Genomic DNA, 27,169 nt, shown 5'->3' on the forward strand with positions numbered 1-27,169 from the left:
GAGAGGAGACAATATAGTGGGGCTAAGAATGAGAGCCCATTGAACCATCTTAAGGAGATTGAAAAATATTGCAACACCATCAAAGTCAATGGGGTTTCTCAAGAATTCATCCGCCTCAAGTTGTTCCCCTTCTCTCTCATAGGAAGATCTTTGGAGTGGCTAGACAAAGAGGTGAAGCCCAACTCCTTGAGAACTTGGGACGATGTCACAAAGGCCTTCTTGTCCCGCTTCTACCCTTAAAAGAAGACGGCGGAGGCAAGAGCCTTGATTCAAGGGTTCAAGCAAAGGCCAAGTGAAAGCCTTTACGAAGCATGGGAGAGATTTAAAGAGTATCAAAGGGAGTGCCCTCACCACGGAATCCCAACATACCAAGTGATCCAAATCTTCTATGGCGGTTTAAGTCCCCAAGGCAAGTCATGCCTTGATGGAGGGGCCGGGGGCCCTATCATGAACAAGACCGAAGAAGAAGTTGTGGACATCATTGAGGACGTGGTGACATACTATAGGGATTGGCAAGATGGGGAGAGGGACTCTTCAAGCAAGCAATCTTCATTGTACTCGGTGGACCATCTAAATGCGATCAACAACCTTTCCTCCCAAATGACGAACTTGGGAAAGGAGGTGACCACAATCAAAGCTAAGTTGGAGAGCACTTCTTCCTCTTCTCAAGCTTCGAATCTTCCCTACCAATTTAAGGGGAGAGGTACTCCTTCTAACTCTCAACCCCCTCCCTCTTCACATAATATGCCTATGGGTTGTTTGTTTTGTGATGCATGTGGATCGTATGATCATGATTCTAGTACTTGTCCTAATGAATGTGTTGATGAGTTTGATAACAATGAGAGTGAGCATGTGAATTATGTGTCGAATAATAATGTTCAAAGGTTTGATAATCAAAGAGGTCAATGAAATAGGAATTACCAAGGCCAAGGTAATTTTGACAACTATAACCAAGGTGGTGGTTATAGAAACCAAGGGAACCAAGGTTCTCGTGGTAGGTATAATAACCAAGGTTATAGTGGCCAAAATCAAAGCCAAAATTATGGTAATCAAGGCCAAAATTATGGTAACCAAAACCAAGGTTATGGAAATCATAACCAAGGTAGTGGTAATCATAATCAAGGTGGTGGTAACCATAATCAAGGTTATGGTCAAAGTCAAAATAGGGGTACTTGGAACAATCAAGGAAGGGGTAATTTTCAAAATAATTCTCAAAGAGGTCCCCCACCCGGATTTGTTCCAAAGACTCAAGGTGAAAGTTCCTATTCACAACCTTCTTCACCTAGGACTAATTTGGAAGAAATAATTGAGAATCAAACCAAGTTGTTGAACACATACATGGCCGTTAGTGATAAAAAATTCAATGAAATGATGACCCACAATAAAATGCTTGAAAACCAAATCTCTCAACTTGCTAATGCCTTGAAAGATCATGCAAGCCCGTCTTCTTTACCTTCCCAAGGTCTTGATCCCAAGAAACCCGTGAATGCTATTGTTACAAGGAGTGGAAAGGTTCTTGAGGAGAGATTGCCTAGGAAGGGTGTAGATAAGGAGATTTCTAAGGAGGTTTTGGTTGATAATGAGGGGGATAGGGCATCATTGGATGAGGTTGTGGTTAAGACACCTAGAGAGGTGAGAGTAGAGAAAGAAATTGTGAGACCCAAGCTCCCCTACCCACAAAAATTCATGAGACACAAATTGGATGAACAATTTGGGAGATTCATTGAGATGCTAAAACAATTTCACCTTTCTCTACCTTTTACCGATGTGATCAACCAAATGCCAAATTATGCCAAATTCCTCAAAGACATTTTGAGTGGGAAAAGAACTTTTGAGGTTGTGGAGACCATCAATTTGACCGAAAATTGTAGTGCTATCATCATGAACAAAATGCCACCCAAGTTGAAAGACCCCGGAAACTTCTCCATCCCTTGTGCCATTAACAAGATTCAAATTGATAATGCCTTATGTGACTTGGGAGCTTGTGTGAGCCTAATGCCATATTCGGTTTATCAAAGACTTGAGCTAGGGGAACTCTTACCTTCTAACATTACCTTACAATTAGCGGATAGGTCAATCAAATTTCCAAAAGGTAAGGTAGAAGATGTCCCTTTGAGGGTGGGGAAGTTTGTGTTCCCGGTGGATTTTGTTGTTCTTGAAATGGATGAAGATGCTACCATTCCAATCATTTTAGGTAGACCCTTTCTTGCTACCTCGGGAGCCATGATTAATGTGAGGAGTGCAAAGATCTCCCTTAAGGTAGGAGAAGAGGTTATAGAATTTGATTTGAATGAGAGCATGAAGTATCCATGTTCTTCTTTGGAAAATTGCATGATGATTGATTCACTTGATATTGTTGTGTCTTCCATGCATGAGCACTTGATCACCTCTAACGATGCTCTTGAGAATGTTTTGTTGAACAAAGACAAAGTAGGTGCTTCATGCAAGGAGATGACTTTCTATGAGGAGTTACTTGATGGGAGTGTGGAGGAAGTGGATGAGCAAATGTGCTTGAAAATCTCAAGCCATGAAGCTTTGCAAGCGGCCACATCAAAAGAAGGTAATGGTGTGCCTATGGTAGAGCTCAAACCTCTACCATCACACCTTAGGTATGAATTCTTGGGCCCTCATTCCACTTACCCCGTGATAGTTAGTGCATCCTTGAGCGTGAGCCAAGCTCAAGCGTTATGTGGTGTTTTGAGAAAACACCAAGGTGCTTTGGGGTACACAATTGATGACCTTAAAGGTATAAGCCCCGCCTTGTGCCAACACCACATAACGCTTGAGGAAGGCGCCCTTCCCTCTATTGAACGACAAAGGAAACTACATCCCCAAATGGGAGAGGTAGTTAAGAAGGAGATCACCAAGCTATTGGATGCGGGAATCATATTCCCCATCTCTAGCTCTAGGTGGGTCTCCCCCGTCCATGTCGTTCCAAAGAAGGGGGGCATGATCGTGGTTGAGAATGAGAAGGGTGAGCTCATTCCAACTAGGACGATCACCGGTTGGCGGATGTGTATAGACTATAGACGTCTAAACACATCTTCCAAGAAGGATCACTTTCCTCTTCCATTTATTGATCAAATGCTCGAAAGACTAACAAGGCACAAGTTTTATTGTTTCCTCGATGGGTATTCGGGATTCTTCCAAATCCCCATCCACCCCAATGATCAAGAAAAGACCACCTTCACATGTCCTTATGGGACCTTTGCCTACCGGAGAATTCCCTTTGGGTTATGCAATGCACCCGCTACTTTCCAAAGGTGCATGCTGAGTATTTTCGGAGATATGTTGGAGGAAGAAATGGAGGTCTTTATGGATGACTTTTCGGTGGGGGGTGTTTCTTTTGAGGAGTGCCTTGTGAGTCTTGAGAAGTGTTTGGCAAGATGTGTGAAAGTCAATCTTGTTTTGAATTGGGAGAAGTGCCACTTTATGGTGGAGGAAGGTATAGTGCTTGGGCACAAGATTTCAAATAGAGGCATTGAGGTGGATAAGGCAAAAATAGAAGTGATTGAGAAACTTCCACCTCCGGTGAATGTCAAAGGAGTGAGATCGTTCCTTGGTCATGTGGGTTTTTATAGAAGATTTATCAAGGATTTTTCACTCATTGCTAAGCCCCTTAATGACCTTCTTCAAAAGGATGTTGAGTTCAATTTTGATGACAAATGCTTGAAGGCATTTGATAGATTGAAGAAGGCCCTAATCTCTACTCCTATTGTTCAAGGCCCAAGGTGGGATCTTCCTTTCGAGTTGATGTGTGATGCGAGTGATTGGGCGATTGGAGGTGTTTTGGGACAACGGGTAGACAAGAAGCTTCATGTGATTTACTATATGTCCAAGACTCTCAATGGGGCTCAAAAGAACTACACAACAACGGAATAAGAATTTTTGGCAATTGTGCACTCTTTTGAGAAATTCCGGCGTTACTTGTTGGGTTCCAAGACCATAGTCTTCACGGATCATGCGGCCCTCAAGTATCTCTTTGCCAAGAAAGAGTCCAAGCCTAGGTTGATTCGATGGGTGCTTGAATTGCAAGCTTTTGAGATTGAGATTAGGGACAAGAAGGGTGCGGAGAATGTTGTGGCGGACCATCTTTCTCGCCTTGAAGGGGATCAAATTCATGATGATGGTTTACCAATAGAATATAGAATGCTTGATGACTTCTTGTATGCCATAGAGGTGAAGGAACTCCCATGGTATGCCGACTTGGTGAAGTTTCTAGCATGTGGGGAGTTCCCACCCTCTTTCTCAAAGAACCAAAAGAAGAAAATCAAAAGAGAGGCAAGGCACTACTTGTGGGATGATCCTATCTTATACAAACGTGGGGTTGATGGCTTGCTTAGGCGTTGTGTTCCAAATGAAGAGGTGCCTAGTGTTTTAAGGATGTGCCACTCGGACCCTAGTGGTGGGCACATGGGTGTTTCCAAGACCGCTACCAAGGTTCTTCAAAGTGGTTTTTGGTGGCCACATCTCTTCAAGGACTCATGGGGCTTTGTTAAGTCATGTGACCGATGTCAACGAGTTGGGAACATTTCCAAGCGAAATGAGATGCCTCAACAACCTATCCTTGAATTGGAGGTGTTCGATGTATGGGGAATTGACTTCATGGGACCATTCCCCTCTTCATACGGGAATCAATATATCCTTGTGGCGGTGGACTATGTTTCTAAGTGGGTTGAGGCCATTGCCTCTCCAACAAATGATCACAAGGTTGTATTGAAGTTGTTTAAGAAAATCATATTTCCAAGGTTTGGTGTCCCAAAAGCGGTGATAAGTGATAATGGCTCCCATTTTGTCCATAATGCCTTTCAAAAGATGTTGAGGAAACATGGTGTGCATCAACGATTTGGGCTTCCCTACCATCCTCAAACGAGTGGCCAAGTTGAGGTTTCGAATCGTCAAATCAAGCTTATTCTTGAGAAGACGGTTGCTCGCAATAGAAAGGATTGGTCGGACAAATTGGATGATGCTCTTTGGGCTTATAGGACGGATTTTAAGACTCCCATTGGTACCACTCCATATCGCCTTGTATATGGAAAATCATGCCATCTCCCGGTTGAGCTTGAACATCGTGCCTTGTGGGCCATCAAGAAGATCAATTTTGACTTAGCAAGTGCGGGAGAGAAGAGGTGGTTGGATCTTCATGAGCTAGAGGAACTTCGGCTTGATGCTTACGATTGTGCTAGTACCTACAAAGCTCGCTCCAAAGAGGTTCATGACAAGTTGATTGAGAAAAAGGAGTTTTGTGTAGGTGACAAAGTCCTCCTCTACAATTCTAGAATGAAGTTGTTCCCCGGAAAGCTCATGTCAAGATGGAGTGGTCCATTCTTGGTGAAGGATGTTTTTGGTAATGGTGCCGTGGAGATTTCTCCTTTTGATTCCTCATCTTCATTTAAGGTTAATGGTCATCGGCTCAAGAAGTACTTTGATGGAGTGTTTGTTGGTCTTGTTCACAAAATGATTCTTTTCAAGCCACCTTGAGAGGGTGGTGCACGTCGAGCTAACGACGTTAACCAAAAGCGCTTACGGGAGGCAACCCGGATTCTCATCTCATTTTTCTTTTCTTTTCTTTTCTTTTAATTTTCCTTGATTAATTTTTGATCTTATGTTGTGTTGGTTTTATGTTTGTTTTGTAGGTTGCCTATTGTCATCACTTGTTGGAAAGAAGGGGTTTTATGAAGAGTTTAGAGTGCAGGGGAGAGGGCTCCCCGAGGGCTTGGAGAGACCTCGGGGGCCTCTTCAGCTTTCTAGAGCATTTACAATCAGGAACTCCCCGCGGTTGCCCCGCGGTCTCTCCACGGGCGCAGGGGAGTTTAGAGAGGCCTCGTAAAATTGGAGAGGGCGCGACCCTCATTTAAGAGCAAAAATGGATTTTGGATCAGGAACTTCCCGCGGTTGCCCCGCGGTCTCTCCGCGGGCGCGGGAAGTTTTGGAGAGGGCGCGGTAAAGCTGGAGAGGGCGCGGCAAGCATCAGGTATAATTTCTTAATTTTTGGGCAGGAACTCCCCGCGGTTGCCCCGCGGTTTCTCCGCTGGCGCGGGAGAGTTCCCGAGACCGCGGCTGTATCAGGAGAGGACGCGGGTTCCTGGGTCTTCTTTAACCCGGGGCCCCCCCTCTTCTCTCTCTCCTCTTTTATTTTCTCATATCCTCTCTAATTTTCCCCTTTCTCTCTCTGAAAACTCTCAAACCCTAACCCCAAATCATGAAACCGGATTCTACTCGTTTGTGGCATGTTGGTTGTTGCTCCCTATCTTTGATTTGACAACCTTAGTGAGTTTTTTCTACAACCATGTGAGATGTATAATTGTTCAAGCTTTCATCAAATTCTAGCATGAGCGGCATGGATCCTTGATTTTCGCAAACCTAATCTAGAATCTTAGCGTATGATTCCTAAGACCGTGACCGAACTACCTAGGAAAGACAAAGGCAACTTTTTCGGGGAGGTATTTTCTTTTTTCTAGGATAGTCCCTTTTATGTTTACTTTTTGGGTTTGGGATACATTTGCCTACTTGTTACCCCTTTGAACCTTTTTCCCTCTTTTCAAGCCGCATAATTTGATATCTTGAGCCTTTTGTTTCGTTCTCCTTCTTTTTGGTTTTTGTGAAGCAAAGGTCAATGTTTGGTGATTGTGGTGTATGAAGTTGGAGTTTGGTTCGAATTGGTACACATATTCGAGTTGTTTATATTTTGTAAATAATGGCAAATGCTTATGTAGAAGTCGTCCAAATTGAGAAAGAGACAAGGACTTATGCTTAAAAGGAGTAAGAGAATATTCAAAAAAATAAAGAAAAAAAAAATAAAAAAAAATAAAAATTTTCCAAGTGACTTTCACCTCTCTTTGCATTGAGGACAATGCTTCCTTTAGCTTGGGGGGGGGGGGAAGCGTTCACGCTTTTTGTTCCTATATTAGTAGAGTGTTGCTTTGAATAAGCTTGGAGGTGTTAATACATTTTTGTTTGGTGATTACTTAAGTTTGGTGTTGAGATTTGGCCGGTCTTTGCTTCACATTTTAGGATAACCACCAAATTTTAAATTTTTAGCCTACCTTAACCCTTCTTGCCTTACGTTACAACCTTGGGGAAGACCTTTGGACCTAGGAGTTGAGTCTTTCATCGGTGGAGGGAATCATAGGTTGTGGACTAAGGAAAGGGGATGCGAAATCAAGATGTCGAGTAGCCTAAAACTTTGATCTTTTTCCGGTTCCTTCGCGGAATCTATGAGATGCTCACTAAGGGGAGATATGAGATTAGTAGGGGGAACGCGGTAAGACCGTTTGGGATGAAAGTGGAGTGTGATAACTAGTTCCTATGCTTAGCATATTTATGTTTCAATCAACCTTAGGTATCTTTTAACGTGCATACCATAATTCACTTTAGAAAGGTTGTTATTCATTTGAATTATAGTCTCTTTGTAAAGTCCATTTTGTAAAGATTTTGTTTCCTTTTTTCCTCTTTCTTTTCTTTCTATGCTTTGCCTCTTGGGGGTTTGGTGGAGAGATATGGGTAAACTCTTAGGATACCCTTACGAGAGCATCACTCGTCCTCTAGGGCGACCTAGGGATTTAAAATGCCTTGTTGTAGCTAAAAACAACCGTGATTCCTACGACAGTGAGTCTTAGTGTAAATTCTTGCCCTTTTTTTTTTTCGAATAAGCCCTTCTTTTTCCTTCTTGGCTTTTGTTTTGCTCTGGACGAATAAAAGTCTAGCTTGGGGGAATTTGATGAGTGTCATTTATGGCACTCATAGGGTAGTATTTTAGGTTATTTCTTTCCCTTTTTCATGCTTTCTTCTCTTAATTTTGGTCCTTTTTCCTTTAGTTTCTCCTTTTCCTCTTTTCTTTATGATTCTCGTGTTTTTTTTCGTGTTTTCCTTTATTTGGCTCTTTTTCCCTTTTATTTCCTTCCTTTGTTTACTTGTGTAGGTATTGTGAGAATCACCTTGGCAAAGGATTCAATTCGGGACCTCAATGATCAAGCAAGGAAGAAGCATTTGGCTAGAGAGGGCTTAGAGAAGCCTTGGAGAGGCCTCGGAGAGGACTCCAAGGCAATTCCAGCAGGTCGCGGGCCTTCTTGCCGCGGGCGCGGGCCCAAGTTGCTTAAAAGTGCCAAATCTTGGCAGGAACTTGCTGCGGTTGCCCCGAGGGCTCTCCGCGGGCGCGGGTAAAATAGAGAGACCGCGACCCCCCTGATCAGTCTTTGGGAGCAGGGGATTAGCCGCGGGCGCGGGTGTCACTGCCGCGAGCGCGGGTCCCTGATGCCGCGGGCGCGGGTACTGCCCAGATAGCCCGCGGAGGGTTCCGTACCGATTTCTCCGCGGGCGCGGGTCTATCGGGAGAGGGCGCGGGAGCTGCCGATTTCTTCTTAGCTTATAAATAGAATTGTATTTCCTTTTTGAAACCAACTTTTTGATAATATTTCATTAGCTTAGTTTTAGAGAGAGAATTTAGAGAGAAGTTAGAGAGAAGTTCTTGGTTTTGGATTTGTAACTCAACATTTGATCAATCGAGTTTGGATTTCTTCATTTTCAATCATCAATATTAGTGAGAATCTCTTCCTTCTTTCATCTTTTACTTACTTGCTATTTGATTTATGCTTGATGCTTGTTTTTCTTTGGATTTGAGTTTGATATTATTGAATACTTTGATTTCTATTAGATTTTGATATAGAATGATAATCAATGCAATTTCTAGTTATTTGTTCTTGAATTTCACCATGATTAGTGAGTAGATTAGTTGCTAGGGAAAGGGGGAAGCATGTTTGATTAATGAAATTGCTAGTTGATGCTCTTTGATTGATTGATTTGTTGCAATTAAATTGGTTGACATAGTTTTGCATGAGATTGATTAGACTAGGATTGATCACCCTATAAGATTAATCTAGATTGCATTGCAACTCTTAATGACATGAACAATTGATTTGAAGGTTGCTCTAATTGATTGAGTTTGTTTGTGATTCTTCTTGGTTTGCCTTTCATAGTGACCACTAGATTGGCCTATAAGGGATAGCATTTGAACTCTCTTGATTGCTACTATAGTTTGTCCATTGCAATACTTGAATTAATTGATTGAGCTTTAAACTAGCATTATCATTGATCTTGCATGTGGAACCCATATCCCTAGTGTTTAGACCTTTAATTACTTGTTAAACTTGTTTTAGTTCACTTTAGTACCAACCATAATCTCAATTTCGTCTTCAAGGTAGCTTGACTTAGACTTTAGTTTTCATCATTGCATTCCCTTGGGATCGACCCTTAACTTGCCCTATATTCATATAAGGTTGGTTAGGTGTTTACAAATTTAGTTTGACTTGGGGAAAGGGTAGATAACGACATGCATTTTCCTCTTGTCAAATTCACTTTTTTTTTCTGGATTTGGCTTGATTTTTTTTTTTTTCGGATTTAAGGTGTCAGATGAGTTTAGCTTCTACTTCAATCAGAAAACTCAGTTTTTAATACTCTGTTTATCTCTTTCTCATGGCTACATTATCAGTTAGCTCTAGTAAAGCTCTCAGTTGTACAAGGACTAGCAAATTAGCATGATAGTCTTACTTTACAGTTAAGTGATACTTATAAGAGTTATGCAATGACTAAAGTTTTAATGAGTAATTAAAATATACATTAATTTAGAGCTAGCAAGGCATGTGATTTATCTAAATCTCACTATATTAGTGTGTCTTTCCTGTCCATCTTAGTTATAAGAGCCGCATTTTAGTTTTATCCATATGATCATCATGTGTAGTAGTACTCTAGATAGTAGCTAAATCGTATAGGATCACTGTGATGTAGCTAATTGTTAAGAGTTATTGTGGACCCATAGTGATGCGTTACGGCATTTATTTTGAACTCGTAGCCATCTACAATAAGTATGCCACTAATCATTAAAATCTTATCATGCTAAACATAGACACTTCTATGGCATGGCATAAAGCAAAAGAGTGCATCTAAGCTCAAACCACATAGAATGCAAAATAGTTTCAGCTCTTTTGTATAATGTTCACCTATGCTGAGAGCTTGAGAGTGTGCGAGCATATGAAAAGAACTGAATTTGCACATATCACTAAAGTGTATATTCTTTTGTGTTTTCTTCTATCATACTTGGCCAGTCTAATGACAATTCTTATAATGTTTGAATATACGGTTTTAACTAGATATTATTTGAGGGATATTGGTCAATAAAGGGTGAAAAGATGAGGACTTGGGCTTCCTTAGCCATATAAGAAAGTGCTCCCATTTTTGTATTTTACTATTTTTTTTGTTTCTTTTCCAGCTAAACTTGGATAGATTCATTTCATTTTCTTGTATGGCATGGTGTTTACCTCAATATCGTAATTACTGATGCCAAGTTCTGTAAAAATCTTCTAATAAATGTATCTATTTGATGTGATTTCCAACCTCTACCGACGAATACCATGACTTGCCCCGATGATATCAAACTTTGTGCAGCTTTTATCATTAAATTAGAGCTCAATTCATATTTTAGTTTTGTGTAGTGTCATTGTGATTCCATTTTACAACAATTTTGGTAAAGAATTATCTAACAGAATTAATAACAATGATGATTTGGACTTCTTGTGTTCTGGTTAAAACTTAATAATTCATTAACAAGGTGCACTGAAGCTGTATTACATTCGGGGGTGTAGGGGGGGATGTTTTCTATAATTTGCTTCAAGGCTTGAATAATTATAGCTTCTGCCACTTTTAGGTCATGATACAGACTTTAAGTTATAACTCGTGATCATCGTTCTAATGTCCATGACTTTGGAAATTATGCATATAGATTTGTGATAGTTATCCTATCTAATTAAAAAAAAATGCTTGGATGCTTCTTTATACACTCGCATCCTTATTTAAGCAGCTCTTCCTTTTTTTAGAGAGTGGTATCATCTTGGGCGTATCTTTCTGTAATAAACTGCAGTAACTTTAATTGAGAATAGCCCTGATTAGGCTTTGTTCTAAGCCTTGAGTTTACTTACGTTGTAAGAAACCTGGTCGTGTCCAGCTCGAAAGTACATTTCATTTACTCTTACACTATCAGTTTATACTGTTTTCAATTGTCATTATATTTACCGATGCTATTCCATTTATGAGCAGGGAAGTAAGATACCATGAGTTAAGAGCATTAAAGTTCGAAGATGATGGAAAGAAATACTTCCACCATGCTATAGGGCCACAAAACATGCTTGCATATATGTAGCTGCCAGTGTTACTGTTATTGCTACAACTAGTACTAAACATATACTGCTGTTATTGATACCTACTGTTGCTGATGTTTATTGCTACTGTTGTCTGTTGGCCTCGTACTGCTGACTAATGCTATTGCAAATTGTTGCTAGCTGCTGTTACTTCTAGCCTAGTACTGTTGACTGTCATTACTACAAGCTACTGCTAGCTACTATTACTGTTAGCCTGGTACTGTTGAATGTAGTTACTATTAGCTACTACTATTGGTTGTTACTGCTAGTTGCTACTACTATTGTCTATTTACTACTGCGCTGACCTCTCTTTTTTTTTTATAATTATTTTGCTTAATATGTTTGTGAATTTGGTGGTCAAGCTAGAGATCAAGGTTCACTTTCTTTTAGTTTTGTTTATTAAATTGTTTAGGCGAGCAAAAAAAATGTGTTTATGGATTCTTTTTAAAGAAACTATGAAATTTTATCAATTCAAATTATTATCTATTGTACGTGTTAATTTCACATTCATGGTTGTTGTACATGTTAATATTATTTTTATATTTAAGAAAAAGGAAAAAAAATATTGCATATTGTTAATAATAATAATAATAATAGTAATAGTAATAGTAATAATAGTAGTAATAGTAGTAATAGTGATACTACTAGTAATAGTAATAATAGCAATAGTAATAATAGTACTAGTAATAGTAATAATAACAATAATAATAACAATAATAACAACAATAATAACAACAATAACAACAATAATAACAATAATAACAACAATAATAATAACAATAATAATAACAATAGTAATACTAGTAATAGTAATAATAGTAATAGTATTAATAATAATAGTATTAATAATAATAGTACTAGTAATAGTACTAGTAATAGTAATAGTAACAATAATAATAACAATAATAATAATAATAATAATAATAACAATTATAGAAATAGTAATAGTAATAGTAATAATAACAATTATAGTAATAGTAATAGTAATAATAACAATAATAAGAATAATAAGAAAAACAATATTATAAGAACAATAATAATAGCAACAATAGTAATAGTAATAGTTACAATAATAAGAACAATAAGAATAACAATAACAATATAATAAGAACAATAATAACAATAACAATAACAATAACAATAATAATAATAATAAAATGTTACGTATAAATTAATAAGGTGCTACATTAGATTGCAAAAGTGATACATAATACATAGACTACTCTTAATCCTCTTTGGCAGCAGCATATATAAAAAAAAATTGTACATAATATAAAATGAAGTGCTATAATATATAAAAAAAAATATGATCGAAAAATGTTACCTAATAATCAACAAGGTGTTACATTTGTTCGAAAAGTGATACACAATGTTGGATAAAGTATTACTATATGATTGAAAAATGTTACCAAAGACAAGTAAGGCCCCGTTCTTTAGAGCTGCTCTGCTCTGCTCTACTCTACTCTGCTCTGCCGAGCCCTACTCAGATCAAATCTGCTCTGCTCAAAAGAAATCTGCTCTGCCCTGCTCCGCTCTGCTCTATTTTCAAATAATAATTAATAATAACAATAATAATTAATATTGTATTGATGATAATAATTAATTATTTTAAATAATTATAATAATTATTAATATTAAAAATAATTATAATAATTATTAATATTAATAATAATTAATATTTATTAATCATAATAATAATTATCAATAATAATATTTAATAATTCAAACTATTAAGAATTAATATTTAATAATATTATTAATTAATAATTTCTAATAATTATAACAATTCTTTCAAATAAATAAATAAATAATAATAAAAATTATTAACAATTTCTTTTTATAAACATTTGATATTAGAATCACAATATATAAAAACATTTTATGTGGGTATTGATTGTTAGTTCATTGAGTTGAATTATTTTTCAAATCTTTTCATACAATTTAAGAATTAAAAAAAAGAGGTTGTTTTCAAGTAGTACTTTGTATATCATTATTATTTTGAGGGTTAAAAATATATGATTAAGACATATTTATAAGTAAAATCATTATTACTCATTAAATCATTTTATTTTAAAATTTTTGTGAAATGAATATAAGTAAATTGTTGTCTTTTATCTTTATACTATTAACATATGTTAAATACGGTCCACATTTATTTATGTTTTCACTCACCTAAATCAATGGTATATGCACTTAATAATAATAATAATAATAATAATAATAATAATAATAATAATAATAATAATAATAACAATATTAATAATAGTATTAATAATAATGTTGAAATATGCTCTGCTCGGCTCTGCTCTGTTATCTTGAAATCTGCTCTACTCTGCTCTGCTGAAATTTAACCTGCTCTGCTCTGCTGACCCCTGCTCTGCTCTGCTATGCCCAGAAGCTCAAAAGAACAGGGCATAAGTGTTACTTAAGAAATAAAAAGAAACACTTTAAAAATGATACTAATAATATAAAAAATGTTACATAACAGGGTTTATAGTATCACTTTTGAGAGTGTTACCATACAACATCTAAAGTGTTACATAAGACCTAAGGTAACACGGGCAGATGTATCACAATCTTCCTGACTTATTACCTGCTGATACACGTCCGAAAAATCTACAGATGTATTTTTATGATGCTCTAGCATGAAATCACGAATCGTACATCTACTTTTCCAGAGGTGGAATAAGAAATAGTTGAGCTTCTTATGCAAATAATGGATCACAATCCATATGCTAAATTTTTCCGTTCACTAAGAGACATTCATGTTGTGGAAAGTACTGAAATTCATTTGAACCGGAATCCAGTTCTTGATCAGAGAGTCTATAATGCACCAACTGCAAATGAGGTGGCTGTAATATGGTCAGAAGAAACATCGTCCAGTGAATATAGTAGTCCTCTTATTGTTGCTTATGGTAAAACTAACACAACTAGGCCTCATAGAATTATGCACTACTATGGATGCTACGATCCACTTCAATATCCTCTTTTATATCCACATGGAGACTGTAGTTGGCATGAGGGTCTAGAGAAAATAAATATACCTGATAGTAACAAACTCTTGCAATAAAAAGTTTGCCCACTAGATTCAATTGAGAGTGTGGAAGATTTGCTGGCTGAAGAGGAAGCAAGTGAGTCCTAGCTTTTTATTTCTTGGTTTAATGCTTTTATCTAATCAATGGTTTATTATTCATGTTGCTATATCATATATGTATATTATTTGCAACTAATGACGAGTATTCTAATACTATCAAAAATTTTGTGAAAGGTGAATGGACGTCTGCAGCTTTGCTTACAGTATTTTTTCCCTCGCTATGGTTAGTGGATATATGAATAAGATTGTGAGTAAGATTAAGTGTGCGGTGTATATTATCTAGGGTTAATTAGAAAACTTAAACTTGTAGCTGTTATGTGTCTACAGTAAGTTAGTTAAGCCATTAATATTTCGTGTTAAGTTTTTAGACCTTGCTTTTCTATAAATAAATCTCATATATATATTATTAGTTATTAAGCTTATTCTATTATGATTGTTAACTTCCTATTTTCTATATATAATACACAGATGAATCTAATGGCAAGAGGAAAAGAGTCAAGAAGATTTCCTTTAGAGAATATTATGCATTTAAGTTGCAAATAAGGCAGGGGAACTATTTGCTACGATCTTCTCGATTGTTGCAGCAGCATATAGTTGACATGTATGTTATGCTAGAGAACACAAGACTGGATTTTTTCCGTAGAAACCAGGATGCAATTTGTGCTAATCTTTATCAAGGACTTATTGATTCTTTTGAGGGTGGAGAAAACAACTCTGCAAATGTTGGTCACAATGTCATATTGCCACCTTCTTTTTTGGGTGGTCCTAGATATTTACGAAGTAGGTACTTGAATGCAATAACTTTGGTGTAGCGATTTGGTAAACTAGATTTGTTCATAACTATTACTTGTAATCCAAACTGGCTAGAAATAGAACAAGAACTTGCTCCTAGGGAGCTTGCTTAAAATAGGCCTGATTTAGTTGCAAGGATTTTTCATGCAAAGCTAATTGCACTTAAGAAGCAAATCGTGGAGGAGAAATTTTTTGGAGAGGTAGCTACATTAATAGATGTTGTTGAATTCTAGAAACGTGGGCTTCCTCATGCTCATATTTTATTAATATTGTCTCATGGTTATAAGATTAAAGATGCAACAGCTTTTGATAAATTTGTAACTACGGAGATACCCTCAACAAAAAAATTCTCATTTAAGGGAAGCTGTATTATCTCACATGATGCATGGTCCGTGTGGGAAGGCAAATTTTGAATGTTCTTGTATGAAACATAAGGGTCGGATTGGTGTGTGTAAGTACGGATATCCAAAACCATATATAGCATAGACAACTAGCCATGATGATGGATATCCTATGTATAAAAGGCGCAATACTAGAGAAACAGTGTTGATTCGGAAGAAACCTATGGATAACAGATGGGTAATTCCATATAAACCATATTTGTTAACACTCTTTGATTGCCACGTGAATGTTGAAGTGTGTTCTACAATTTGGGCTGTCAAATATCTTTACAAATATGTCTACAAGGGGCATGATTGCATCTCTTTAAATGTTTCTTCTATAGAAAATCCAAAACCCAGAGATGAAATAGAGCAATTCCAATCTGTACGGGGGGTTTTTCCATATGAAGCTGCCTGGCGTCTATTAAGTTTTGGTCTATTTGAAATGCAACTGCCACTGTTGCCTCTCCAAATCCATATGCCTAATCTACAAACTGTTCAATTCAGGGAAGATGAAAGTTTAGGCTCTGTTGTAAATGATAGCAAGAGGCATAAAACTGCTTTAACAGAATTTTTTACAATGAATAATGCTGCCAATCCAGAGGGACTACAGTATTTATATTCAGAATTCTCAAGGCACTTTGTTTGGACAGCAGTTGCAAAGACATGGACTAGGCGTGGGATTAAAAAAATAGCCATTGGTAGGATGACATTTGTAGCACCATCTGAAGGTGAATGCTATTATTTGCGCCTTTTGCTTGAAAATGTTCGTGGGCCTAAGTCTTTTGAAGATCTTAGGACTGTTAATGGTAACATTCATGCAACTTACCAAGAATTCTTAAACTTGGTCTAATAGCTGAAGATGATGATATGGACAAATGTATGTCAGAGGCTTCTCAGACTTATATGCCTAGGGGTTTAAGATGTCTATTTGCTACCATACTGATTTTTTGTAATCCTTGCAATCTAGTTGCTCTCTAGAATAAATTTTATCCTTATATTTCTGAGGATTTTTCAAGTAATCCTTCAAACCAACCTGGTAAAGTTCAGCAGTTGACAATTTCTGTTGAATAGTATTTAATAGAAATGGGAAAGAGTTTGCTTGAATTTGGGCTTAATAGTCTAATGTGTGAGACAGATGAGGCACTCAGAAGGATTCAGGATATTGTTGATGCCCTAGATGCACCTACATCTGATGTATATAAGGAAGCATGCTTCAAGCTCAATCCTAAACAACAAGATACTTTTGATTCTATTATGGAACATGTTACAACAGGACAACCAGGTGCTTTTTTTGTAGATGGGCCTAGAGGGGCAGGAAACACTTATCTATATTGTGCATTGTATGCAGCTACTAGGGCAATGGGTAAAATTGTCTTGCCTACTGCTACATCAGGCATAACAGCATCCAACATAATGACTGGCAGAACAGCACAATCACGGTTTAAGATTCCAATCGATCATGCAGTTTCAGCCTCTTATGGTGTTCCAAAGCAGAGTAGCTTAGCTGCTTCACTAAAAGAAACACTTTTAATAATTTGGGATGAAGTTTCAATGGCAAAGAAAGAGAATATTGAAGTTGTAGATGTAGTTTTGCGTGATCTGTGTTCACTATATATTCCTTTTAGTGGGAAAGTTATTGTTTTTGGAGGAGATTTCAGGCAAGTACTCCCTTTAGGGCCAAGGAAATCATAGAGTGAAGCCGTAGAAGCAAGCTTAGTATCTTCAAATCTTTGGAGCTAGTTCCACAGATTTAGACTCACTGATAATATGAGAGTAAGGACAGATAGCCAGTTTGCTAATTTTTTACTTGCCATGGGTAACGGTCAGATGAAGAATGCAGAAATTGCACAAATTCAGCTGCCACAGCACATGTGTTGATTCCCTTGATGAATATGAAGATGTTATCAATTGCCTGATTGATTTTGTCTTCCCATAAGTGAAAATGATAAACTGCAATGAAAGAATGTTTGTTGATAGGGAAATCTTAACTCCTCTCAACACTGCTGTAGATGACATAAACTGTAGCCTAATTGATCAATTCCCTGGAGAAGTTGTTTGTTACAGAAGCTATGATTTATTGCTTGATGATACAGGAAGTATTTACCCAACGGAGTTTTTAAATACCATTTCTCCTGGTGGTATGAGTCCACATGAATTAGTGCTAAAGTGAAATTGTCCTGTCATTTTATTGAGGAATCTTGCTCTTGCATTAGGTCTCTGCAATGGGACTCGTATGTTATGTAAGCATTTTTATCCTAATATAATTTAGTGTGCCATAAAAACTGGCCATCATGCAGTAGAGCATGTTTTCATTTCATGAGTAGACCTACGGCCATCTGATACATAATTATCCATTCAAGTTTCAAAGAAGACAGTTTCCTATTAAGCTTAGTTTTGTTATGACCATCAACAAGGCTCAAGGACAAACTTTATCACAAGTTGGACTCTATCTAAACAACCCTTGTTTTTCACATAGACAACTTTATGTTGGTCTTTCGAGGGCTCAAACATCAGCTCAAATTAAAGTTTTATCTAAGCCAACGACATATCAAGTTTCAGCAACAACAGTCAGAAATGTCATAGCATTCAGCATTCTCCAGAAGGCGGGCATTATTTAGGAATAGCCTGCATACAGGCATGTTCTATACTCATTTCTTCTTTAACACTTGTTTTACCATGCTGATTAGTATTAGAATTTTGGAGCTAAATAACTATACACATTTCTTTGTAGGCTCAGAAAGTGTGCAAATATCAAGGTATCAAATGGTTTTGTTCATTTGCAAGACTTTACACTACTAACACAAATTAAAGAAGGTCTTTACTCAATATACCTTGTCCATGTTGGTAAGCATTTACTTATGAATATTACTACTATTAACAGTCTAAACTGTGATAGTTTCTTACTTAGCTAAATATAAATATTAAACTATACTATTTGCAGATAATTATATATGAGCAACTACACCAATATATTCCTTGGATTGAAATTCTCACAAAGGCTATTAATGTGGGTGTGAACAAAGTTGCTGAATATGAATGCATCGTCATGCACGAAGTTATATATTTTAGAATTCTTAATAGGCAGCATCAATTGGCAGAGCACAGGGCATTTTGATTCCATACAAATAAACAGCCACTTCAAGATAATAGCCATTTGCCAATGTCTTATTATGCAGTAGCCTATTTGTAATATAATATATTCTTTGTAAACAAAAGGTACTATGTTTAAAGCAATCGGCTTTTGATACAAGAACTGATGTAAACCTTTTCTAATAACATTTTCAGCATAATAAAAACAATAGAGTATTGTTTGCTTATTCACTTTCATTATAGCATTATATCCAATCATACTATACTAATTACTAAACATGATATGCAGTAAAATATCAATACAATATGCTATTAAAATATCAATGTATACATAAAAACACTAAATCATTTTAATTAATTATAGATTAAAATTACATTAAACTTGTATTTCAACATAAACAAAAGCCTAAAACAGTACTAAAGGTACTATAATTACATATAAGGAATACATGTATTTCACAAATTACAAAAGGTGTATTCCAAATAAAAGAGAAACTACTAAATATTCTAAAGATGGAATAAAATGCATACATATTCAAAATAAAATATCTATCATGATTAAAATTAAGAACAACCATAATTAGCCCTATATATTTGCATCATAGATTCTCTCCAATGATTAATAGAGTGTTTATCATTATCAGAATCATAGTCTGATTCTTCAGAGAACTGAACTAGAGAATAGGGCTCATACCATTGCTCAATTCTCCGTGCTTTTTTCTTCCTCTTCTGTGAAATTGCCTTCTCCTTTCTCTTTCTTTCCTCCTTTTCTCTTTGTTTTACTCTTTCTGCCGTCTTCTCCTTTAACTCTTCTTCTTTGAGTATTTGATCAAGCTTATCTTTCTTACTCAAAAAATCATTCAACATTTCCTACATCCCATACCGAACTTCCTGAAGGTATAGTACATACCATTCACACTCTACCAACAATTTTTTCTTCCCTTCCTTATCATCCTTGGTTTTTTGTACTCTACTCTTAATATCTTTGCAATTCTCTACCATCTTTCGATACCCATCTTCTGATCGAAGTCAGCAAAAGACAACCTTGATTAAATAAAGGACTTTTTGTGAAAAACTACCTTATATACATCAAATTTTGTGAAAAACTACCTTATAAAAACTTTGTTGTAAGAAACTACCTTATAAAAACTAAATGTGTAAGCTACTACCATGTGCTTAATTTAACAATGAAATAGAAGGGTAATTAGGGGTTATAAGGAGGCTATGGAGAAATTGGGGGGAAAAAGGAGAAAAAATGATTGAAAATGGATCATGAAACTTCTCTTATTCAATGCAATAATTCGGCAAAAGGTAGCTTTTTACAACATAAATTAGTATATATCGTAGTTTCTTACAACATTTATTATTTAAATGGTAGTTTCTTACAACATGTTTTTAATAAGGTAGTTGTTCACAAAAAGTCCTTAAATAAACCCCAAATTTGACTATCTCTCTTAGTCTGCGATTATCTCCACAAATTTCTTTGCCATTAGTGGAAAAATTTTCTTCCATTGATAGTTTTTAGGAGAAAACAGAAGAAATTTTGGAATGAAAAGCCTAGGGTTTGTAGGTAATGATGAACATAGAGAAATGTGAAGAATTGCGGGGAAGCAAGATTTTATACGAATTAAATTGAGAAAAAACTCTTCAACTTCTACGGTTATTGTATCATGGCAAAGGAGAAGAACATCATGCACCTTTGTGTTCAAATTATAGGCTATGCAATAGTCATGACACTTACATGCATATTTAAATTATACAAATGAAAAAATACACGTACTACGGTTTATTTTTTTATACCATTAATTATTTTTAAAAAAATTTATATTGTTTGCAGTTATAAACAAGGATTTTATTTTCGCTTTACATAAACCGATATCATAACTTATTGATATCTTGGTCAAATCACGTGTTTATTTTCACTTTACATAAACATGGTACTATAACTTATTAGTATCTTTTTCAAATCACATAAAATAATTTGATGTACATGAATGATTAAAATGATTATAAAATACAAGTACTACGATTTATTTTTATACGATTAATTATTTTTTTTTTAAAAAAAATAATATTCTTCACAATTATAAACAAGAATTTTATTTTTCTTTACATAAACACGCGCGGTATCATAACTTACTAATATGTTGGTCAAATTACGTGTTTATTTTCGCTTTACATAAACATGATATTAGAACTCATTAATATCTTTGTCAAATCACATAAAATAATTTGCTGTACTAGAATAATTAAAATGATTACAATTATTTCTCACCCATTTAATCATATAGAATAATACAAGTAAATCTAATATTGTAGAAGTAATCTACTCATTTTGCATTAAATGCTTGTACTATACAATATTACCTTATTTTTCTATTCCTACACACCTTCACATAAAAAGTTGATAGCATTATACGTGCCATGAAAGTGAAATATTAGAATTGGACATATATTATAACCAATTATTTTAGCTATTTAAGACTACTACTAGATACATTATTGATATTTAACAAGTAATTATTTCAATATAAGCTAACCATTAGAATTGACTTTTCAAAAAAAATTACACACTATTTGATTTTAAATCAAGAAATAGCGAGAAATGTGAGAGACTCTCTGATTAATCTTTGATTAATTAATTTTGGGGTCCTTTAACTTATTGATATCTTAGTCAAGTCCCATGTTTATTTTCGCTTTACATAAACATGGTATTATAAGGAAAATAAACATGGGATTTGACCAAGATATCAATCAAGATATATTAGGTCTTGGTGCTTTCTATGCTACATAGTATAAATTAATTTAGACTACATAATTTAGTTTATGTAACTGTTTGTCATTATCTCGAAAATAAATTGTAGGAGTTAATGTAATTTACACAAGTAGGCATATTACATAACAGAAAATAGTAGCGCGCATATTTATCAAAAATTGGCTATTATGTTCGATCCAAACTTCTTAATATGTAATTTAGGCTTATTATGTAATTTAGTCTTATCTCTAGGGTATAATTTATTAACTAGATTAAAGTAATGTATATCAAATAATTTGGTGTATTTTAATGATTAAAATAATTACAATTACTTCTCAACCATTTAATCATATAGAAGAATACAAGTACAAATCTATCACAATAGTCATGCATAAATAATATAATCCAACAAATATCCTTAAAATAGGGAAAATCTAATATTGTAGAAGTAATCTACTCACTTTGCATTAAATGCTTGTGCTACATAATCTTACCCTATTTTTCTATTCCTACACACCCTCACATAAAAGATGGTAACATTATATGTACCATGAATGTGAATATTAGAATTGGACATATATTATAACCCATTATTTTAGCTATCTAAGCCTACTATAAACTAAACATTGAAAAAAATAAAAAAAACCCTCTTTGATTTTAAGTCAAGAAATACGGAGAAATAGACAAAAGATATAAGCATGTCATGATTACAATTAAATAAAGGTATTTGAAGAGCAAAGATTTAAATAAGTAAAGAATTATATGATAGCTTGATTTACATATGTTCAACCATTGAGCTATAAAATCTCGATTTTATACTAGTATTGTTATATGGCATTGGATCATGATAAATGTTGAATCCAAACCTATCATGATTAGAATTAATTATGGACATGTGATTACCTATAGCAAATATTTTGAGCTGTTTTAATAATTTAACAATTACAAAAATTATAGAAATGAATAAATTTCTAAACAAGTATCGTTGTTTTTCGAGAGGCAAAATAAATCTACTCACTTCCCTAGCTTATAAAAAGTAGAAGATAACTCTTATGAATAGTGTGGTACCAAATATAGCCTCAAAAATATGTAAAAAAATGTGTATTTACTTTTTTACCCTCATTAATATGTTTGTTCTCATTAACATTTTTTTTTCCAATTAAACATATCATCAATTAATTTAAAGTTTTTTTTTAACAAAAAACTTGTAATGCCTTTTTTAATATAAAAATTAAACTTCATATGTTATTATTATTATTACGTAAAAAGAAAAGAAATTGTATTTACGATGCCTTTTTTTAATATAAAAACTATACTTCATATGTTATTATTTTTATTTAAAAAGAAAAAAATTGTATTTACGAAGAGACTGTTTATTACCAAGAGACTGTTTATTTTTACTCCTTCGTGGTTGCTCTTCTTATTTATAATCTTGTCATCCTTTAATTGCAACACTATTGTTAAAGTTTATTAGCTTTTGAATTGTACATTGTTTTATGGCACATAAATAATGTTATGGAATTTGAATGGGATTCATATTAAATAGTGATATTTAAGCAAATGTTATCAAGAGGTGTAAAAAATTTAAAAATCCTCAAATCAAGGGAAATCAATGGGAAAAATAAATTGGTACATAGTATTAATTATCGAGAGAATATACGAGGGAAAAAAAATAACTAAGTAGTTATTGATTTAGTTTTAGATATAGTTATAGATATTAGATGGTCGTAGAACAAACAAGAACTTAGTTTATTAAGTTTCTAGCTAAAACGAACATTTCACATATTATTACTCTGTATGACTAGAGCTCAAAAAAATTCATTTGAAGAAAAACACACTAGATATTATTGAATCATGCAAATCAATTAAGAGTTCTAAACTAACAATAGTTTAAGATATGAAAGGAAGCAAATCAATTAAATATTATTTAATAATACTTTTGAAATAACAGTGTCAAACTTTTGAGGGTTTCAAAAAATAATTGTCATGAAAGATTTTTGTGGTTTTTTTTATACTTTTACAAAGTCACCACATAGGCACATAAACCAAATAGTACGTATTAAAACTAGCAGATCTACCACCCAAACCAAAGGTGTAAATACACGCCAATACAATTTCTCTACAAGAGCTAACTCCTTCGTACGCATCGCACGTGTAGGCCACCCTAGTTACATTAAAAATGCTTATAGTATACCATTTTATACTACTTTCCTTTCTTGAATCAAATATTTTATTATTACTATATTTTAAAAAATTTTACACCTATTTTTATTATTATTATTATCATATTTAAAAAAAAGTGACACTAATTTTAGCTCATAGACTTATTTCTCAACCAACCTAACACCAATTTTACAACACATTTTAAAAAATATAAAGTGCATTATTCAATTTTACACCAATTTCATCTAAATTATGAGGAAATTAATTTTAAAATCTTGGTTGAATAACATTAATTTAATTTATGTAAATAGACAACAAACAAAAGTCCTTATAAAAAGGAGATTTCAAGAAAGTACATTGTATAAGAAGAATTGTGCCTTAAAACAATTTTTTAAAAAACAAGATTTCTACCTTTGCATTAAATGCTTGTGCGATACATTTCATAATTTTTTTCCCTTATTTTTTAATAGAAATTTTTTTAATAGATTTGAAGTAACCACATGAGTTTATTTAACTCAATATTATAACATATTAGTTACTAAATTCAAAACTAAAATTTCAAACTCTTTTGTTATACATCTGAAAACCTATAGGCTAGTGACCATTCAAAATGAGAAATTTCATTCATATATTATAAAATGCTTACCGAATGTAATCAAATATAGGTTTCATCAAAACTCTTATATGCATAACCCAAAAGTGTACACCTTGATAATGGGTGCTATAATGGCTATAGAGCATGATCGCATCCCTTCCTTTACTCCCTCATAATTTCATAATCAGCAAGAAAAAAATTGTACACTTCCCGTTTTAAAAGCAATTGCGCAAAACATTCAATTGATATCAAGTATATAGTATCATATAAATGTACACTTCCCATTTAAAACAAGAAACAATATAATTTTTTTTTAAAAAAAACACAAAGTATTTACAATTAATATCAATTCACTTATATTGTAAATAAAACAAAAAAAAAAAAAAAACTAAACAACATATTTATAAGTTAATTTTAATCAACAAGAAAACAAGTAACTTAACATTATAAAATCAGCTCTCCTTAAAACGTGGAAGTTAGACAATACACAACCACTTTTGGGCTTTGCATTAAATACTTCTACTGTAGCATAAATACTATATCTTCTTGTCAAGGAAAAAATCTTTCTTTCGCAATAATGCTACAGGTAAATCAGTTTCCTTTGTCAAGAACACTGTTACACTCTTGTTTACCACCTTTCTTCGACTTATAAATAGCCTTATCATTAGGAGATCACATTTCTAACACTCACATTAAAAACTCTTATACAAATTTCCATACTCTTCCAGAGAGTGCCATCTGACTGCTGCTGCTGTTGATAAGGTAATTACCTTCTTTCTTGCATAAAAATTTAAAGTTACTTCCTCTGAATTCATTATTCTTGTCTTGCATTCAATTATAGTCAACATTAATAGAAAAAAGATTATTCCCTATTAAAAGAAATACATAAATTCTGTAACAAGAATCTATTAATTGCTCTTAATGATTAATTGCTCTTAATGATAAGAACATTCTATGAAACCTTCTATCTATCATTTGCCATTAATGAGAAGAACATACTATTCTATACCCACTCTTTTGTTATCTACCATTAATTAAAACAACATTATATGCAACTTTCTTTTGTTGTCTGACATAAATGAAAGAAGATTCTATAGAACTTTTACCATGCATCATACATACAATGCAAACTTGCATTAAATTTCTAGGTTGAAATAATATTTAGGTCTATCACCTTGTATAATAATCAGACAAAGGCGGTATAAAATAGTTCTAACAAGACTAATAATTTATAGTATACTGTGTTTAGATCTTGCTAAGCTAACCTGTCCAACTAAATACTTTTGATCATGCACCTAATTCAGTATAATTCTCAGTAAATAATTGGCCTTGAGAATATAAGGATAGGTTTTACAATTATACAAAGCATGAGATGATCAGAAAATATACTTAGTAACAAGTTTAACCTTCATCATGCTTATTTATCTTGACTCACTTGCATGACATTGACCAGTTTTATTGAATACTAACATTATTTATCCTTTCATGCTATAGAAAAACACCATGAAGCCAGAAAACGGCTCATCATTTAATCAGGCTTTCTTAAAAGATCTTAAGATTAATTCAAGGAGCTACAAAGTCAAGGTACAAGTAATTGAGAAATCTCTGGCTCTTATTTCTCCACAGAAAAAAGCCCAAATTTCTGGTTGTAACATTCAAGGATGATGAGGTATCCTCTGATCTTAAATCGTACAAATATATAGTTCATGTTATAAAAGAAAATTATAATACAACACATAATTCTCACTAAATAGGTGAAATATTGTTTAATAAATCTTTGCTAGGGAACCAAAATCAAAGGAACTTTGCTTGAGAATCAGATTAAAGAATATGGAGACATCTTTCAGAAAGACAATGTTTATTAGATTTCTAACGCACCATTAGAACATGTAAACCCAAAATATAAAGACCGCGATGGTGAGTGCTCACTTACATTTGGCGGACGGACAATGGTCCAACCTATTGCTACTGAAATAATTCCAGAAAAGTTGAACTATGTGCCTCTTGCCTCAGTCTCATATGACAGTGATCCAGATGATCGCTACCGTATTTTATCACTACTCACTCTTAAAATTCTACAATAAGTTTAGAAAATGTTTTGGTAACCAAAATATTCACATAATAAACACATCTATCCTAGGTCTGGTGCTCTTTATTAGTGATATAAGGACAATAATAAGTGAGCAGGGCATCAAACATCCAATTCGAGACATAAGTGTGATAGACCATAGGTCTGTACAAGTTTTGCAATAGTCATACTTGAATGAATTTATAATATTACATCAATTGCCTACACTAAATTTTTCATCTCACAATACTTGATTTAAATTTGCAGCACTACAATGTCAATGACTATCTCTATAAGGGATGACCTCGTAGAGATTAAAGATCCTAAGCTACTTTTATGGGAGACTAAACCAATTATTGTTGGCTTCTTAGGGTTAAAAGTGGTAACAAATAGAGGTATAACTAATTATACTACTACACAGCTACACTGAATAGCAATATAACTTTAGAAAAATGTAGGATTCACTCTCTCAAGCAGCCTCTCCAAAAGAATCGACACCAACCCTACTGGAGAAGAATTCATAGCTTTCCATGACTGATAAACTATTCTTCCCTATACACAAATCTATTCAAGTTGGCTATACACTACTACTAATATTCTGCTACTTAACAATGTTTTCAAGGGTGATGGCAAATAAATTTGAACTTGCAAGCAAGATGACACAATTGCTGAACACAAAGAATCCAACTGCAGAGAAAAGCATTCTAACAATTGAACAAGTTATGAATAAAAAGGTTATAGCCTGTAATCTACTTTTTCCTTTTATATTAGTAGTTTTAGCCTTCTTTCACACTGAACACAGCAATTATGCATGAGTAATCATTTACCTTCTTGTATATTATTAGCCTACCCAAACAATTCAGCAAGAGATACATTGGATCAAGGTCAAAATCCCTAAGCCAGACCAAACTAGGCTAATTGTATATGAAGGTTGTAACAAATGTGACAAGAGAGTTGATCTACCACTGGATTCACCTATGACTTGTCCAAGGTGCTTTAAACTAGATTGCACAAGTATTCCTAGGTAAATGAAACCTTTT

General features: G+C 34.2%; 1 protein-coding gene and 1 pseudogene across 1 annotated transcript; one reads left to right on the top strand and one right to left on the bottom strand.

Moving 5' to 3' along the window:
* Positions 1–260: 260 nt before the first annotated feature.
* LOC145593300 (small nucleolar RNA R71) lies at positions 261–359 on the bottom strand (annotated as a pseudogene).
* A 16,182-nt stretch (positions 360–16,541) lies between these two features.
* On the top strand, positions 16,542–17,628 carry LOC145592121 (uncharacterized). Its single transcript, XM_081648587.1, has 3 exons — positions 16,542–17,116; positions 17,207–17,329; positions 17,436–17,628. The coding sequence occupies exons 1-3, from the start codon at positions 16,542–16,544 to the stop codon at positions 17,626–17,628; spliced, it is 891 nt and encodes a 296-aa protein (XP_081504713.1).
* The last annotated feature ends 9,541 nt before the right edge of the window (positions 17,629–27,169 follow it).

The sequence above is a fragment of the Chenopodium album genome, chromosome 18 (genome assembly GCF_948465745.1).
Source record: "Chenopodium album chromosome 18, dcCheAlbu1.1, whole genome shotgun sequence".
NCBI lineage: Eukaryota > Viridiplantae > Streptophyta > Magnoliopsida > Caryophyllales > Amaranthaceae > Chenopodium > Chenopodium album.

Bases quoted from the DNA above. Each gene is read 5' to 3' on its own strand.
- LOC145592121 (XM_081648587.1), top strand. From the start codon at position 16,542: ATGGGAAAGAGTTTGCTTGAATTTGGGCTTAATAGTCTAATGTGTGAG. The intron at 17,117-17,206 runs GCAAGTACTCCC...CTAGTTCCACAG, and splicing joins GTTTTTGGAGGAGATTTCAG to ATTTAGACTCACTGATAATA. The intron at 17,330-17,435 runs GTGTTGATTCCC...GTTTGTTGATAG, and splicing joins ATTCAGCTGCCACAGCACAT to GGAAATCTTAACTCCTCTCA.